The 18,485-nt window shown below is 43.3% G+C and overlaps 1 protein-coding gene across 1 annotated transcript in view; it reads right to left on the reverse strand.

The window, feature by feature from the left end:
• SEC6 overlaps positions 1–18,485 on the reverse strand; it is a 105,879-nt gene that overhangs the window by 61,162 nt on the left and 26,232 nt on the right. Inside the window, exons 3-8 of the mRNA XM_086780234.1 lie at positions 9,645–9,733; positions 7,364–7,454; positions 5,803–5,892; positions 5,546–5,625; positions 5,346–5,438; positions 3,851–3,877 (exon numbers count right to left, since the gene is read on the reverse strand). Coding sequence (XP_086636360.1) covers positions 3,851–3,877; positions 5,346–5,438; positions 5,546–5,625; positions 5,803–5,892; positions 7,364–7,454; positions 9,645–9,733 — 470 coding nt within the window. The remainder of the gene's footprint in view (positions 1–3,850; positions 3,878–5,345; positions 5,439–5,545; positions 5,626–5,802; positions 5,893–7,363; positions 7,455–9,644; positions 9,734–18,485) is intronic.

Genomic DNA, 18,485 nt, shown 5'->3' on the forward strand with positions numbered 1-18,485 from the left:
GGCCAGGAGGCCAATCTTCTTCAGGCAGAGCAGTCGCTCCAGGTTTTTAGTGCAGCTTCGGAAGCACTGATCAATTGGCACAGTGGCCTTTTGGATCAGTAGCGCTCCCACTCCGGCATGGAGCCCAGACCCCGGTTTTAGATGGATTCCTCCTGGCACAGCAGTGCGATATTTGGGATGCCAGATTTGACTCTTAACAACTTTTTAGCCGTTTCATTAAAGTTTACTTCTTATACTCCTGTTCCACTACTAATGGAAATGCGTAAGTTTGTGAATGGACTTCAACCTAAGCTTATGCAAGCAGTGTACATGGTTGGTCCAAAATCTTTGGAGGAAGCCCAAGACAAAGCTCTACAAGCCGAGGCCTTGCACATGCCTTGGATGGTGGGCAAGACGAAGAATGACAACCGAGATCCATCTCAAAAGAAGAGATATAAGCTGAATAAAGAAGAGGTTAAAGCTGAATGAAGAAGGATAGGAGTAGAAAGAGTGGATATCACCAAATACGAGAGGTGCCACAAGATGTCCATAAAATTGCATTCAGGACAGCTTTTGGATTATATGAATTTTTGGTAATGTCTTTTGGTCTCACCAATGCTCCGGCCACATTTAATCGTATGATGGATAGGATATTCCGATCCCATCGCAAATTCACACGTGTATTCTTAGATGACATCTTGGTTTTCTCCAAGAATGCGCAGGAACATAGGACTCATTTGGTCACAGTGTTCGAAGAGTTGCGGAAGCATAAACTATTCATTAATGCCAAGAAAAGTGAGTTCTTTCTTTCCGAGATACATTATTTGGGTCACATTGTATCCAAGGATAGAGTAACAATGGATCCTGCAAAGATAGAAACCATTCGGAATTGGCCAGAATTACAAAACGTACATCAAATACATAGTTTTCTGGGATTAAGTTCATATTATAGGTGTTTCATAAGGCATTTTGCTATGATAGCCACCCCTCTACATGATCTCACAAAGAAGAAAACCACTTTCAAATGGACTCCAAAAGAACAGGATGCCTTCTTGCAGCTCAAGCATGCTATCATATGTGGACCCGTATTGATTGTTCCTGACTTACAAAGGTCATTCGTAGTGGAATGTGATGCTTCTGGCGATTGTATAGGGGCTGTTCTAAATCAAGAAGGGCATGCAATTGCATATGAGAGCCGTCGTTTGCATGATGCTGAGCTTCATATGGATATCTATGAGAAAGAGCTCTTGGCTGTAATTCATGCCTTAAAGATATGGAAACATTATCTTCTTGGGACTAAATTTGTTGTCAAGACAGATCATCAAAGCTTAAGATACTTTCTATCTCAAACAAAGCTTTCGGAGAAGCAGATGAGAATGGCAAACTTTCTTTCCATGTTTCATTTTCAGATTGTGCATACTCCGAGAAAGAAAAATGTGGTGGCAGATGCATTATCCAGGAGGCCTTATGTGGCTGCAGTTTCAGTGGCCTCTCATGGGGACTTATCTGCTATGCGAGATTTGTATCATTTGGATGCTGATTTTTGCCATATATGGACTGATTTGATGGCTGGTCACTCACATGCCTCTTATCTTATCAACGAGGGTTATCTTATGAAGGATAACTGCCTATGTGTGGTGAAGGATTTGCGTCCAAAGGTTATGGAGGAATGTCACGCTCCACCTTATGCTGGTCATAGAGGTATCATGCCCACTACACGCATGATTAAGAGATATTTCTTTTGGCCAAGCATGCGTAAAGACATTGAGGCATATGTACGTGCATGTATTACTTGCCAAAAGGTGAAATTTGACAGGCAAAAACCTCCAGGTTTGCTTCAGCCATTGCCTATTCTCTCGCAACCTTGGGAAAGTATTACTATGGATTTTATTATGGACTTGCCTAGATCCCAGCATGGGAATGATGCTATTGGACCATTGCAGGTTTAGCAAGCAAGCTCATTTCTTGCCCGTCAAGAAAACCATTAAAGTTGATCATATGGTAAAGCTTTTTCTTGCTAATATTTTCAAACATCATGGTATGCCTAAATCCATTGTTGGGGATAGAGATCCCAGGACTACGAGCCTCTTTTGGAGGGCTTTATTTGATAACATGGGCACTAAACTTGAGTTTTCATCAGCTTATGACGAAGGCTCGCGTCGATGTGAGGCAACGCACTCCAAGAGGTAGTCGGTGTCGAAGGCTCGCGTCAGTGAAAGCAGGGGCACTCCGAGGTGGTAGTGGCAGCGGAAGATAAGGTGATGTAGGCTCTAGTGACAAGGGTGCTGTTGTACCTGAGGTGGTAGATGAAGAGCAGAGAGGGTAGACGTCCCGAGTAGTGGTGGTGGTGCAAGCTCTGATGACAAGACCTGAAGGGTGCAAGCCCTGGTGACAAGGGTGCTGTGTACCTAAAGGGTGCAAGCTCTGGTGACAAGGGTGCTACGTACCTAAAGGGTGGTGAGGAGCAGAGAGGGATGCCGTCCCGAGTGGTGCAAGCTCTGGTGACACGGGTGCTGCATACCTGAAGGGGTGTCGATGGTCAAGATAAGCAGAGAGTAGGCTGCCGTCCCGATGGTGTGATGTAGCAGAGAGTGGGCTGCTGTCCCGATGGTGAGAGCTCAAGCAAAAACGCTGAAGTGCTCTATGTATAGCACAGGGGGCTGCTGTCCCATGAGCTGTGGAGAAAACACTGATATGCTGATGTAAGCACTGATGTAAACGCTGATGGAAGCCCTGAGGTAAGCGCTAATGATAGGCTGATGTAAACGTTGATGTAAGCACTGATGATAGGCTGATGTAAAAGCTGATGTACAGCCTGATGTAAGCGCTGAATGTAGCCTGATGTAAACGCTGAATGTAGGCTGATGTAAAGCCTGATGTAAGCGCTGATGTAAAACGCTGATGTCAGTGCTGATGTAAACGCTGAAGGTAGCAGAGAGGGCTGCTGTCCCACGGTGTGGCCTGTAGCAGAGAGTGGGCTGCTCTCCCGTGTAGTGGCCAGATGAGAAATGCTGATGTGCTGAATGTCAGGCGAGGATGATGAAGCTGTGTTGTGTAGAGCCCGGCAGAAGCCGCAGCAGCAGCAGCAACATATGGTACCAGATATGTGCAATGAAGTGGTACACTGATGAATAAAGAGGCAAGGCTATATATACAGTGGGGGACTGCTGGTTGGTCAGCCTAAAGGCTGTCGGCCAGCACAAAGACATAAAATCCCTAAATAAAACCAAAAATCCCAGAAAAAATCCCCTTTTTAGGGCTGGGTAAAATGCTGTTTTCACACATCTTCTCTATGTCATTCAAAACTCCATATACAACACCACCAGGCTGACCAAGAGTAGCGCCCAAATTTGCCACCTACAAGTATTGCTCTGGGTGCATTAATTCTCAAAGGCATAGAAGCTGGTCCATCCAGCCTATAGTATGCACTCTGGGCACTGGCTTCACTTGTGTCTTAACCAGCACATTTTAACTTTGGCAACATTGACCAAAAAGCCCACTAAAACTGCTGAACTGTATATAGTCGTGCGAAGCATTTTAGTTACTATCTTAGTTTTAGCAACATTGACCAAAAGCCCACTAACACAGCAAGCTTGATAGTGGTTTTTGCATATAAGGCCACAAGGGCACAACTTGCGTATTGGAAGGCCTGATAGCTTATGGTAAATATGAATGGCAGTTTGCAGAAGCTTCGTGACAAACACTCACTGGAGCCCAAAACAAGTATGCTACATCACACAGTTCCTATTATGCCTAACCCTTGCAAGAGAGCTAATAAGATTCACAGTTACTCAAAACAAGCATATAATCTGTTTTTGAAGCATAGAGTTCCATGAAATTTAAAATAATCATGAGAATCAAAAGCACGCACCTCAGAGCTCGAACAAGTGTTTGAGGACTGCAAAATACATAACAGAATGATTAAGTGCTGCCAAAAACACTAATCAGGTTAATGAGACTGGGGACTGTTTTGACATTATAAACTTTTCTAAATCAACTGCATGCCCTCGTTCACTTTACAAAAGACAATGTGCTTTGTATACTATAAAATTTTACAAGAGATTTTGAAGTAAGGTAGTACCGTACATCTATATTCTACAAAATTACTTCTGGTAAACAACATGTAAAGGGTCAGATAATCATGATAAAAAGTGTATTGTTAGCTTCCTTGTAAGAGCTAATCTCAACAGAAACAGTCGGCTGCTTTCTTCCTGTTTATAAAAAACAACTCACAACAGCATAAAAGGCTTTGTTCATACTTCACCATTTCAGTATTTCTTGTAAAGCCTGTGCCTAGACAGCATCCTCCTTGCCCGCTAGCATTCAAGTGGCAAACCATAACCTACCCCTTAAGTGTTACACCCTTAAACACTTAAACTAATGCCCAAAAGACTCCCTTTGGCATTCCTCTTTCACAATGACCACTTCAGTCCTTCGTTTAGACCCCTAAATTTCCCAACATGTGTATTCACCCTTTGAGAATCCCATATCACAAGACATGTAACACTTCCTCCAAAACTTTCCCTCCTAGAATTTTTTTTTAATCTCTTCTTCAGATTGCTCAACTTCTCCCAAACTGATCTTTCATCTGACCTATCCTTCAGGCTTCCGTTTTACCCAACCTTCCTTTTGGTTATTTCAGTGCAGAGGCGACTAAACCCATCTTTCTTAGCACTGTGAAGGATTACCATATGGCTAGGAGGTCATTTTAGTTCATAGGCCACTTAACGTATCTTTACAAGCACTGTGAAGGTCACATTACCTAGACGATAGATTAGCACATTGACCTATCTTGGGGAACGTTTCATAAAAGTTTCATAAAGACATGGGGGTGAGAGTCAAGTGTAACCCTGGGACATGCAAAAATGTGCCCTTTTTTCCCCTAACAATAGATGAGATGTCAAATCACTAGTCGTGCTCAATCATTGCAAGATAGATCACTGTCATTAGAGTTCAAACACAACTTACAAAAGCAACACTGATTTTCAATTCCATACAGTGTGGAGAAAATGGGTAACAAAAATAACAACTAACAGCTAATTTTAAATCCCATAGCTGAGAAAATTGCCCAAAACTTGAGCCTATAATGAATTGTTTTGAAAATGTTTTGTGCAGTTTCAAACTGTACAAAACACCTTTCAATCCAACTATGCTCCAAATTTTCAAGAGTAGTGTAAGTCATGCCAGTTTGTTGGGGTTTCAAAAAAATCAAATATGAAAGAAGATGGATGCAAGTGATTGATACAAAAGGAAGAAAAAGAAAAAAGCTTGGTAGAAGCAACAAAAAACCAATATGAAGAGATACTATACCCCAGAACAAACAAGACTATAACTTCATTTCAAAAAAATATCAAGACACTTTATACCTTTCCTTTGACAGCTGAAAAAAATTTCCAATATGTCCCCAAAGTGTAAGCTCAAACTTTTCCCTTGTTTTGTTGACGTCTTCGAAGTATTCACTGTCAGTCAATAAACTTAAAACCTCAAAAAACTTAAATGATGATAATGGAGCCCCCCCACACCCCCCCTTCCCCTTCTTTAAAAAAAATTAAAAAAGAGTTCCAACCTCAATTTGCTGGCCTCCTCTTTATGAGAGGATGCTGTAGCTAAGGCAAAGCGCCTCTTTCCCTCTAGAGCAGTCAGCTTCTGCAGCACCGTAATGAATGGAGTACAGCTTGTTATTTTCAAAACTTAAAACATCAAACCTTGTCATACGATTGTTTCATCAAATGCAACAGCCGAGTGATAGTGATAATTTTGTGGGGATCTACATTTGTGTTATGAATGGCCTCGCTTACAGAGAGAGCATGGGCACTTTCAAACCTCAAATGTATTAACAAGCTGCCTGTCATCACTTAAAGATTCTCTTGCTTCCGCAGCCTCTACTGATATTGACATCATACCCTCCACATCCTGCAGTCCAACAGAATAAGTGTATCATATACCACTTAACAGCAAACACACCATAAAGCACCAGCACCAATTCTGTTAGTAGGTTTAGCAGGCTGAGACAATCAGAAAGATTTCAAGGTCGTGTTGTACTACTACCGCCACATAAAATTTTTTGCTTTCACTAAGTTGTCACATGCATCAGTCCTCAAATGCATGTACCAAGACAGCTAAGGACGTGTACAGGGTAGTCTAGGTGAGCTAGGGCTTGGTAGACGAGTTGTTAGCCCTCACAAGAGGACGCAATCATTTGAGTGACAGTGAGATTAGGGTTAGGGTTTGCACACAGAAGATAGTGTCGATGCATGCCAATGACAAGACAAAGCAACCCAAAGGCACATAACCATATGAAGATGCACAAGCCAAAACTCTAGAAGACTGAAGACCTTAGAAAGTCTGACGTAATTTGCTAGACAGGAACACAAGGCAAGGCAGACTAAGACCAAAAGAAACCAAAACAGCCAAAGAAGACCAAAAGACCAGCAAATCCCACCATATCCAGGTTGGAAAACGAAGAAAATGTATGAATCCCGATCAGCAGGCAATGGTTCCACAATTGAACGGACTTCAGGGGCCCAGGGGCACCCTCATACAACCCCCTGGAAGCCCAAACAGGCCAAGGAAGAGCCGGGGGTTGAAACCCTTCTAAATAAGGAGCAAAAGCATTATTTTGCTATTTTTATATCCACGACTAGACATTCAGTAGACCAACCGCAGAAGGGGAAAAAGTCCCCATGAAAAGGCAATCCCAATCTCCCCTTCATCATATCTCATTCTGGCCTCCCTTGTTCATCAATGAATGCAGTAACACAGGTCCGCAATTGGACCTATAGCAGGCCAACCAGCTGAAAGAAATACATTTTCCTGTAGAAAAGCAATGCCAATCCCGGGACAGAGATACTTCTAATAGTTACCAAGCAAAACAGCCATAATGGCTAAGTACAAACTCGGCTCCACATAGGGAAGCAAGAGTCAAGAAACAGAAAAAAGGGGAAGGATGCACTTCTCCTCCAGCTGGCCGCTCTAGGAGGAGAAGGCTATCTCATACAATGGGGGAAGGGGGAACAACCACACAGGTGGTGGTTCCTGTGTGGTTGTATTTTTCATGTAAATACAGCAAATACTCTTCAAAGGGACCATTGAACCAAGGGTAATTTCCTGTGCATATGAATGTTTTTATTCCATTCCATTCTTTGCATCGTACAAAGTAAACTGCTTCCCCCAAGCTACCTTACAAGTTTCACACACACATATACACACAGTCAATCATCGCCAGTCTTCCTATGAGACATTTTATTCAATGAGCCATTTGAGACCATTTGATTTCACACACACACTCGGTTGTTTAATCATACCATGCCACATAATTATGACTTGGAATTCCAAAAACCAACTTTTCAACACAAAGATAAGGAAGCAGTTTCTCGATATAAACCTTCAAGGTAGTATTCAAGTTATTCCTTGCATTACTCAGCAATTTGATCAGATCATGGTGGTCAATCAATGATTGGCACTCCTGACATAATCTGAAAAAGACAAGTTACACCAAATATCAAAAGCTTGATCCACAAATTATGTAGGAAAGAAAAAACTTTTAACATGTGTTATCCTAGAGAATCCATATTTTACACTGTAGTTCAACACAAGGCATGTGACTTTAAAGTCAGAAGTCTTTAAGCTCTTAGGACAACTAGAACATCTATGCAGATATACCATTTGTGTGTCTAAGAGGTCCATTTATAATAGAATGCCTAAATGCTATGGTATGCTTTGCTTTACAAATTGCTCAACTTGTAGCACTTCCATATACAACCGTATTTATAACAGAACATGTCACATAGAGGGTGCCTCCATGTAGACCTGACCGCATTGAAATGAAGCTTGAATTTGCTGAGATTGCAAACTCTGAAGTGGAAGGTCTCCTTTTCTGCATTGCTGTTCAGTAATGATCGTGAGGTGGAGGCTGGAGCGGAGAAACATACAAGCCTACAGCATATGGAGAATACTACTACTACTCCTGAAAGGTCTTACAACCTTTACAAGAAAACCAGCTGTTTCTGCTATACAACAGCATCTCTACAGTGATTTTTGCAGCCTACACATGTTTCATGTAAACATTTTGCAACTCAGCAAGTGCTTGTAGTGCAATGATTTATTGTTAAGGTGATGCCAGGTTCCATGGAGAGCAGAGCAGTCACAATGATGTATGTCTGCTTAGCTCAGGTGCCAGCAACGTTGGCCTCATGCTCCTCTTGGGATTCGGAAAGATCTACATCCGTGCTATCTAGTATAGGTTCATGTTCGAGTTCCAGTGTCGGCAAACTGGTAGAATCTCCTCCTCTGTGATAGCACCACCCAAGAGCTCCTCTTGCCTTGGAAGCTCTTCCTCAGTTGGATAACGCTCTCAATCGTGGCCTGCTCCTCAACCCTAGGTGACTCCACCATGATTCTTACCCATGCATGTACTTCCTTCATCATGCTCTCTTTCAGCATCTTGATGATCTAGGCTCTCCTTTGCTCTTCTCGAAACTTGGACTCTTGGCTATGCATAAACGCAAACCTCAATTTGGTTTTAAACTTTGCACACTAAAATTGGGGCTGAGAACATTGTTGCGAGGGGTGATCTGATGCAAAACAAGAAAACCCTAACTTTGACTACAAACCTAAATCCTAATTCAGCATGCATAAACTATATTTAGGATAAACCTATGCTATGATACCAATGTCACATGAGTAACGTAGCAAAAAGACCAACATATGATTAACGCTAAGCACAAGAGATATTAATGCTAATTAAAACTCAACAAGACACAATGGAGAAGGAGAAAGAGACCTAATCTACATACATAGTGAAACATAAATATTTACAATGATGAAATTAGATCTTTACTCAAATCCTGGTTATGCATACCAATATATTGATGCATACAAAGATGGCTTGCTGATTCACAGCTTTTGTGGTGATCTCCAGATGCTTGCATTTTGGAGTTCAGGACTTCCTTCTAGTCAGTAATGTCAACATCTGTGTGTGAAAGAATGAGATGCTTCTACTACCTTTGGACCTACTCTTTTATAGAGTTTCATGTTGCTTCAGGTCAGCCCTTTTAGACCTATAAGGCGGCTGCAAGTAAGAAGCATGTCCACGTGGCACTCACATGGGTGATGCACATGACGTACAATTACATGAGAGAATCAATTTGTCGCCACAAAAAAACAAGCAAACATAGCATTTCTCCAATTTGATGGTGGCCATGCAGGATGGCCATGTCTCAATTGCGCAAGCTAAGACCAATCGGTTTGGCAACTATGCATTTTGAAATAGCCCACCAAGTTTTTATGCCTACTTGTAAACTATAAATTAGATGATGTTTATGTGAAGCATTTAACTTATTGTAAGGTTTTGCATTTCATGTCTTCGCCTGTAAAAAACACTAATAAGTGAGTACCATGCCTGATCATCTCTAACATATGCAACACATAACCACAATCAGCATGCTACTAACCAAGCCAATTCGTTTTTTGGCCCAACAGCATGACAGAAAAGTTAGATCTTTCATGTGCATAGGCTTGTCCCACTGCCATCATCATCCTTATTGCCGCCCCATGCATCTTATTATTCCATAACCATTGATTTAAGGTTTTCTATTGAGCTGCACATGGTAGACTTTATTTGCAATGCTTTGAAAAAACACTACACAAGAGTGCACAACACTTACTTATCAATGAAAGTAAAGTTGTCGCGAAGTTGTGTGATAGTTGTTTGAGAGGCATTAAGAGCATCGATTCCAGATCTAGCTTGCTCCACCTAATGGATATCATAAAACCCATGATTTAAGGACTGAACAACAAGTTCAAAAGGATAAACTAAACACAAAAAATCTTAATGGTTTAAGAAAGGGTATACGAGTACAACGCTTACATAGCATGAAGGCTTTAACTAAGAAGAAATTGTGAACCAGATTAAATACGTTATATGATGCAATAATGGAGTGCCATGTCCAACCATGCACGTCACAATTAGACTCCACCAAAATGTCAAGTCAATAATGAACTACTTCAAGAGTCCAAAGAAAATCACGACACATTTGCACTTCCAGTACTTGTTCAATGCCAAGCCCAACCATGCACATGCACAACACAATTACTCTAGCAGAACATGGGCTTATAAGGGGCACTTTTTACCTTCTATATTGAAGGGTTTTGTCACCCTGACCACCCAGTGTGAAAGGACTGTTGGGATTCAGAGTCTCGTGTGTCCGCTTTGCATGTGTGTAAACCCAGTTTGTGAGTCTCTGTGTCCATGTGTGTGTAAACACTCCTTATGACTGTTAGTATGTATGTGTGTATGTGAACCACCTCTTATAGGTATCCGGATAAGTGTGCATCAAAGATAAGTCTTTGGGGTTGGTATAACCCTTAGGCTATAAAAGAGGTACTTGGTGAAGCCGAAGTCAATCTAATAAAATCATCATTGTTTCATGCAATACTTTTCTCTCTCTACCTCTCTCTCTCTTCTCTTTCTCTATCTCTCTACACATACAGTCACCGTGGTGTTCTTTGAACCTCCATAGCCTCTCTCTTTTATTTGTGCTAACCCTAACAAAATGGTATCAGAGCCATGTTTTAGGGTTTTGTTTTATTGTTTAGGGTTTTAGGGTTTCAATCTCTTCACCTCTGTTGCAGCCGCCTCTTTTTGCATCTGGCCCTCATGCACATCCACTGCTGCGTGTTGACTGTGCCCATAACCATGCCATCTACCTCACCTGGCCATCTGCGCCTCTCCGACAATGTACCTGCTCACCTTTCTCCTCACTCCCTATGTGTGCTGCACTTCTATACGTGACAACTGTCATGTGCACAGTGCGTATCTACCGTGTGCTATACGCATGCAAGACTAGTTTCGAGGCTTGGGGAAGCTTGGAACTAGGCAGGCTGATTGACGAGCTGAGTTAGGGATATACTAACGGGCGGGCACCCAAGTATGGACGGGCGGGCGGCCAAGTGTGGACGCCCGATGACCGGCCAAGAGCCTATAAAAGGGTGGCCAAGGTTAGTTATTGGAACATAGAGAGTCTCGCGAGTTTGTGAGAGCTCTATGGTCTTGGAGCCTGGATCTAGTGCAGACGTGCACCTGCTTTATGCAGCCGAGGCCGGCAGCGATCTCGAGGCCCGCGAGGGTAGCTTCGTGGCGGTATGGGACGTCGCGAGGAGGAGATTGGTCGGTACGTCAACCTAGTTAGCTCAGCTCGTGGCTCGGTGGGGACAGCCAAGACTGTGGGCTTGCCCACGGCTGTCATGGTTGGGAGGTGAGTCAGGCCTGCACCCCCATGCTTGTTTGTTTGTTCGTTTGTTTGCAGGATTCGAGTTTCGAACCAAGATCGATCACGAGGGGATCCGTGGGGATTTGACAGTGGTATCAGAGCATACCTCGTGAACGAGCAAGTCGGTAGGTAGAGAAGAAGAGGTCGAAGTACGGTATGTGTTAAAAAAGCTTGCTGTTTTTTCTGTGCATACTGCAGATTTCAGTTTTGTATGTGTTTTTCCTTCATCAAAGAATCCCATGTTGATGGGAGATGGTAGTTTTGATTGGCTTGATTGCTTTTGCAAAGAAGAGGCCTTGTGTGCAGTCGCATGTACAGTCGTGAGAGAAAAAAAAAAAAAAGAAGCATGTTGATTTTTGTTGCTTTTTGGCGCATGAGAGAGAGAGCGAGCGCAGAATTGCTTGAATCGTTGCTGGCGGGTGTGCGTTTTGGGCCGCAAGAGAACCTGTAGGCAGGCGCCTAAGGCCATGTAGGCCTACGCAGCCTAGCGCAGGCAGCCAGGCGCCTAGGCTTGCGTAGCCAGGCCTACGCAGCCTAGTGCAGGCAGCCCAGGCCAGGCCGGCGCCCAAGCCAGGTAGGCTAGGCGGGCCAGCGCTCATGCCAGGAACCGGCGCCCAGTCCACGTCCAGCAGGTTGGCGCCCAGACCATGCCCAGCAGTCTGGCGAAGCACATGCTGGCGGTCAGCGCTCGAGCGAAGGTGCAGCCGACTACGTCAGCAGTCCACGATGGCAACCGGCAGCTAATCCAGGCGCCGGCAGCTCACCGACGGGTGAATTCAGGAGAGAAAAAAAAAACAGAAGTAAAGCTTACGTTTTTACAAGCTTTCGTTTTTTTTTTAAAGTTTAAATTTTTTATAAAAATTTAAAAGTCATCTCTCCTCCAAGGTCTTTAAGGTTTCCAAGGTTTTTATTTTTTATTTTTAAAGACAAGAGAATATATATATCCATATATATATATATATTAATATATATATATATATATATATATATATATATATATATATATATATATATTCAAGAAAAAAAAAACACAAAAGCTAAAGTAAAAGCTAAGCATAGCTTTTCGAGATTTTTTTTGGCTTTTGGGAAACCTTTATAACCCCCTCAAGTGGGCTTCTTGCCACACATCTCTCGACTTCTCGAGTTCTCAAGTTCTCAAGTTTTCAAGCTCTCAAACTCTCGAGTTCGCTCGCACTTTTGTTGTGCAAAGACCAAATTTTCTCTCCGCGTACCCTCTTCACGATGTCGACCCAAGAATCAGAGTTGGAGCCCCTCGTGGAACGCGAAGGCTTGCTGGCTACGGAAGGCACTGATGCCGATCTTTTTGACGAGTTTGTGTCAAAATCAGATTTCCAAGAGTTCAAAGTAACTCTCGAAGCTTCTTCGGCGGAACGTCAGGCACAAATCGCAGCCCAGATGCAGGCTTTGCAGAACTCCATCGCTCTATTGACCACTACCCTCTCTACTTTTTCGGGAATGGATACCTTGGCTTCTGCTTTAGGCCCCAATATTACTCCGGAACCGTTCGGGGGCGAGCAAAAGCAGCGAACCAAGGAGATCGTGGACACTTGGCTACATAAGTGGCAAGTTCACTTTCAGTTTCATCCATATGATGATGGAAAGAAGATACAGTTAGCAGCAGGTTTCCTGTCCGGCAAAGCTTTGCTTTGGTGGAAGGAACTGAACCCAAAGCCAACGACTTGGGCACAATTCGAAGACATTTTCAAGAAAGAATTCCTCAAGAAAGAGGATGATTACGATGTTGTTGCCCGGTTTTCAGCTTTGACCATGACCTCGCAGCACCTCACTTATGAGGTCTATCTCCAGAAGTTTCGTGACTTGCAGATGAAGGCTACAAAGATGGATCCCACTACTCTGTTGGGGTTTTTCGTAGCTGGTTTACCAGACTCGTACCGATTACAGGTTAAAAATAACAAATGTAAAACATTGGACGAGGCCATTCATTCAGCTCGTATCTATGATGATACGATGGTCTCTTCCAAGTCAAAACCCGTTACCGAGCAGGGGAACAAGCATAAAAGAAAGTTCTCCGCACCTATGGCTAACACGACTGAAGGCAAGTCTTCGGACCAACCTTCGAAGAATTCCAGTTCGACACCAGCGAAGAAGAAACGACTCCTTAAGGCTTTGAAGCTCAAGAAGGAAGGACGTTGTTTTATCTGCGAAGAAAAAGGACACATGCGTAATGAGTGCCCGAAGCAAAAGGGTACCAAGTCAAACGCAGGACCCAAGCCAAAGGCAGCTAACCAGTTGTCTTTGACAGGTACGTCAATTACTGTACTTTCTCGCCCTAGTACTTGTTCTGATTGTCTGTTCAATTGTAAGGTATTTGGCATACATGATCTTCTCCGAGTTTATGGAGAAGTGAATGGCCATAAAATTCACATTCTTTTAGACCCTGGTAGTTCGCATAACTTTGTTAACTACAAACTTGTGCAGAAATTGAGTCTTGACACGACACTCAGCGACCATACCTATGAGGTACGTCTACCTGCGGGAAGACAAGTTTGGGATCGCAAGGTCGAGATGCTTCCAATCCAGATTCAGGACTACAAAGATACTCTGGAATGCTATGTCATGCATCTGGAAAATGTAGACTTGTTATTAGGGATTGAGTGGTTTAAGACTCTTGATGTCCAGATAGATTGGTCTAGTCATATTTTTTCTTTTCAGCATAGGGACACCAAGTATAGTATTTTAGGTGATTGTATCCATCCCTCTCAGGGACCTCTTGTAAATACAATTGATTTTGGAAATATAATGAATTCTTCTTTGTACACCGCTTTCCATTGTGTATTGATTCCACTTTCTTCTTTTCTCATCCCTTCCATGGATGTGAATGAATTAAGTGTGTTTGAAAGCAAAGAGTTACAGAAGATACTTGATTCGTTTCAAGATGTATTTCCTAAGGAACTGCCATCGGGTTTACCACCTGAGCGGGCAGTAGATCATCGTATTGACTTGATCCCTGGTGCTCATCCTGTGAGTATTCCACCTTATAGAATGAGCCAAGCTGAGGAAGATGAGTTGGCTAAACAACTCGAAGATTACTTGAGGATGGGCCAGATCCGTCCAAGTAAATCACCTTGGGGTGCACCTGTGTTGCTTAGGAGAAAGAAGGACAATACTTGGAGAATGTGTATAGATTACAAAAGATTGAACAAGCTGACCATTAAGAACCGTTATCCTCTCCCTAGATCAGATGACCTAATTGACCGGTTAGCAGGAGCGAAATATTTCACGAAGATAGATTTGCGTACTGGCTATCACCAGATACGTATTCATGAAAGGCATGTCGAAAGAACTGCCTTTCGGACTAGGTATGGCCATTACGAGTTTCTCGTATTACCTTTTGGGTTAACCAATGCTCCAGCCACTTTCCAGCAAATGATGAATGATCTTTTTCGTGAACATTTGGGAAAATTTGTGGTGGTGTTCCTGGATGATATTTTGATATATAGTCGTACTCTTGAGGATCATGTCAGACACCTCACGATTGTCTTATCTATTTTAAGACAGAATCGACTATATGCTAAATTCAGTAAATGTGAGTTCTTTATGACCGACATCATTTACTTGGGACACAAGATCACTAGAGATGGATTGAGCATTGACTATGACCGAGTTCAGAAGGTTTTGGACTGGCCTATACCGCGAACAGTGAAACAACTTCGTTCTTTTCTCGGTTTTGTAGTTTTTCTTAGGAAATCTGTACGGGAGTACTCTCAGCTCACACTACCGATGACCGACTTATTGAAAGGTCGTGGACGTAACTATCACTTGGAATAACGATTTGGATATGGCCTTCAGACTTTTGAAAGATAAAGTCAAGGAAGCACCTATCTTAGCATTGCCTGATCCTAGTCGGCCTTATGTTCTTGAAACTGATGCCAGTGACTATGCTATTGGGGCTGCTTTATTTCAAGATGGTAGACCGGTTGCTTTTGAAAGTAAAAAGCTAGACGACACTCAATCTCGTTGGCCAACCCTTGAGAAGGAGCTTTATGCTGTGATTCATGCTCTCAAGGTTTGGAGACATTATTTATATGGCTCCAAGTTTGTGGTATTGACTGATCATCAGTCAATCAAGTATGTGTGTGATGCGGATGATTTGAGAGGCAGGAAAGCTCGTTGGGCAGAGTTAATGCAAGATTTTGATTTTGAGATCCGTTATCGGAAAGGGTCCATGAATAATATTGCAGATGCGCTTAGTCGGATTAGAGAGGTGAATACTTTGTCGTTCACCGAGATTTCTACTGACTTATTTCAGTCATTGAGAGGGCTTTGCAGGACTAATAGTTATTTTGGTCCATTTTAGCAGAAGATCCAGGACGGGAGCTCATTGATTGACCAAGACTCGGTGACTGAGCAGTCTACTATTCAGGCTGCAGGAGGTCAGTGGATGATTCGGAATGGTTTACTATTCCGTAATGACAAAATTTGTGTACCACAGATCCCGGACATTAGGTCCAAGATTCTGAGGGAGTGTCACGACGCCCCTTCTGCTGGACACCCTGGGGTACACAGGACACTATCATTAGTGAAACACACTTTTTATTGGCCGAAGATGAAAGGGTATGTAGAAGATTATGTTCTCAAGTGTCATATTTGTCAGGCAAATAAAGCTGAACGCTTTAGACAGGCTGGGTTGTTGCATCCTTTGCAAATCCCAGGTAATAAATGGGAAAGTATTTCCATGGATTTTATTACCGGATTGCCAAGAACACATCAAGGCCACGATTCTATTTGGGTTGTGGTAGATCGCTTGACAAAGATGGCTAGATTTTTACCGACCCGGAAGACTATTACAGCTACGCAATTAGCTCGGCAGTTTATCGAGCAATTGTTTAGACTGTACGGGTTACCGCAGGACATAGTCAGTGATAGGGACTCTAAGTTTACGAGTGACTTTTGGAAACTTGTTTTCGAGAAGTTGGAAACAACTTTGAATTTGAGTTCCTCAGATCATCCTCAATCTGATGGCCAGACTGAAAGAGTGAATCAGATTTTGGAGGATATGCTTCGAGCATATGTATCCAAAAGACAGAGTTCATGGGAGGATTATCTTCCTATGTTAGAATTTGCATATAACAGTACTAAGCATACGAGTACAGGGTTTAGTCCTTTCATGCTTATGTATGGTTTTCAACCAAGATCACCTGTTACAGTAGGATTCTCAGGACTTCAGCATGATGCAGCACGTAATTTTTTGCAAGATATGCAGGAAATGTTACAAGTTGCGAAGGAATCTATTAGAAGTGCTCAAGACCGAGACAGGTTTTATTCTAATAGACATCGTTCACCTAGAGAGTTCTTTGAAGGAACGATGGTGTATTTGCGAGTTCCGAAAGATTCCGAGACTTTACGGACAGGTAGATCTCCGAAATTATCCCCTAGATACTGTGGACCATTTCGTGTTACACGACGGATTGGTTCAGTTGCATATGAATTGGATTTGCCTTCTCATGTGAAAGTTCATCCTGTATTTCATGTCAGTAGACTTAAGGAAGTACTGGGTGGAGCAGATCAGTTAGTTACTCCTCAAGAAATTATAGATGTCCAGGACATGACATTTGTTCCGCACGAACCTGAAAAGATTCTTGGCTTTCGTGAACGAAGATTGCGTCATACGCTTATCACGGAATACAAGATCAAGTGGAAGCATCGTGTTGAGGAGGACGCTACATGGGAGACACTGACTTCTCTTCAGAGAGATTACCCTGGCTTTTTAGTGAGCTCAGGAGTGAGCTCTTAGAGGAAGGGGAGTATGTCATGTGCACAGTGCGTATCTACCGTGTGCTATACGCATGCAAGACTAGTTTCGAGGCTTGGGGAAGCTTGGAACTAGGCAGGCTGATTGACGAGCTGAGTTAGGGATATACTAACGGGCGGGCACCCAAGTATGGACGGGCGGGCAGCCAAGTGTGGACGCCCGATGACCGGCCAAGAGCCTATAAAAGGGTGGCCAAGGTTAGTTATTGGAACATAGAGAGTCTCGCGAGTTTGTGAGAGCTCTATGGTCTTGGAGCCTGGATCTAGTGCAGACGTGCACCTGCTTTATGCAGCCGAGGCCGGCAGCGATCTCGAGGCCCGCGAGGGTAGCTTCGTGGCGGTATGGGACGTCGCGAGGAGGAGATTGGTCGGTACGTCAACCTAGTTAGCTCAGCTCGTGGCTCGGTGGGGACAGCCAAGACTGTGGGCTTGCCCACGGCTGTCATGGTTGGGAGGTGAGTCAGGCCTGCACCCCCATGCTTGTTTGTTTGTTCGTTTGTTTGCAGGATTCGAGTTTCGAACCAAGATCGATCACGAGGGGATCCGTGGGGATTTGACAACAACCTTGCCGTTTCACCAGCACCCGTCATCAGCAATCTGCCCTCTCCAACTCACGTGCAGCACCTCGATTCCATCACCTGCACATAGCAAGTCCCCCCGTCGGGCATCAACATCATCTTCATTGTAGCTGCATCTCCTAAAATTTTGGGGCTTTTTCTGCGTTTTCAATTTTTGTATCGAATTGAAGCTGCAACATTAGAACATATTTGGAGCTTTTGCAAAATTGCCCATCTACATCAGAAATTGCAGCTTCTACACTTCACCAAATTTGGGGATTTTCTCAAAATTGGCTTTTACCTACCAAATTGAGTGAAATTGAAACCTGTAACAGCCCTGAATGTCAAAAACTGAAAGTGTCGATCATGTTTAATTTTTGGGGTTTTCTCAAAATTGACATGTTATGGAAAAATTGATGCCTTCCGCAATAGGATCACCCCCATATGGCGGTACCACTTTGGGCCACCCCAGCAGAGCCGAGATTCGCCATCCACTCTCCTCGGCTCCACCAAAGCAGTTATGGCCTTGCCAATGCACCCCCCTCAATAGACGTTGACTTCCTCTCCAAGCTCCACGTGCTAAAGGATTTCTTTTCCCCCTATAAGTGTTAGTATGTATGTGTGTGTGAACCACCTCTTATTGGTTGACAAGTGTGCATTAAAGATAGTCTTTAGGGTTGGTATAACCCTTGGGCTATAAAAGCATTGTACTTGGTAAAGCCTAGATCAATCTAATAAAATCATCATTCAGTCATGCAATACTTAGAGCGCTTTCTCTAGAGCACTGGCTCTCTCTCTCTACCTCTCTCTTCTCTCTGTATCTCTCTACATGGCATGCAGATGGGGGCACTCCCCCCATTCCAGTACAGCATAGAGGCCCCCTCCT

The sequence above is a fragment of the Cibotium barometz genome, chromosome 41 (genome assembly GCF_041138505.1).
Source record: "Cibotium barometz isolate CiBa-2024 chromosome 41, ASM4113850v1, whole genome shotgun sequence".
In the NCBI taxonomy this organism is placed as follows: Eukaryota; Viridiplantae; Streptophyta; class Polypodiopsida; order Cyatheales; family Cibotiaceae; genus Cibotium; species Cibotium barometz.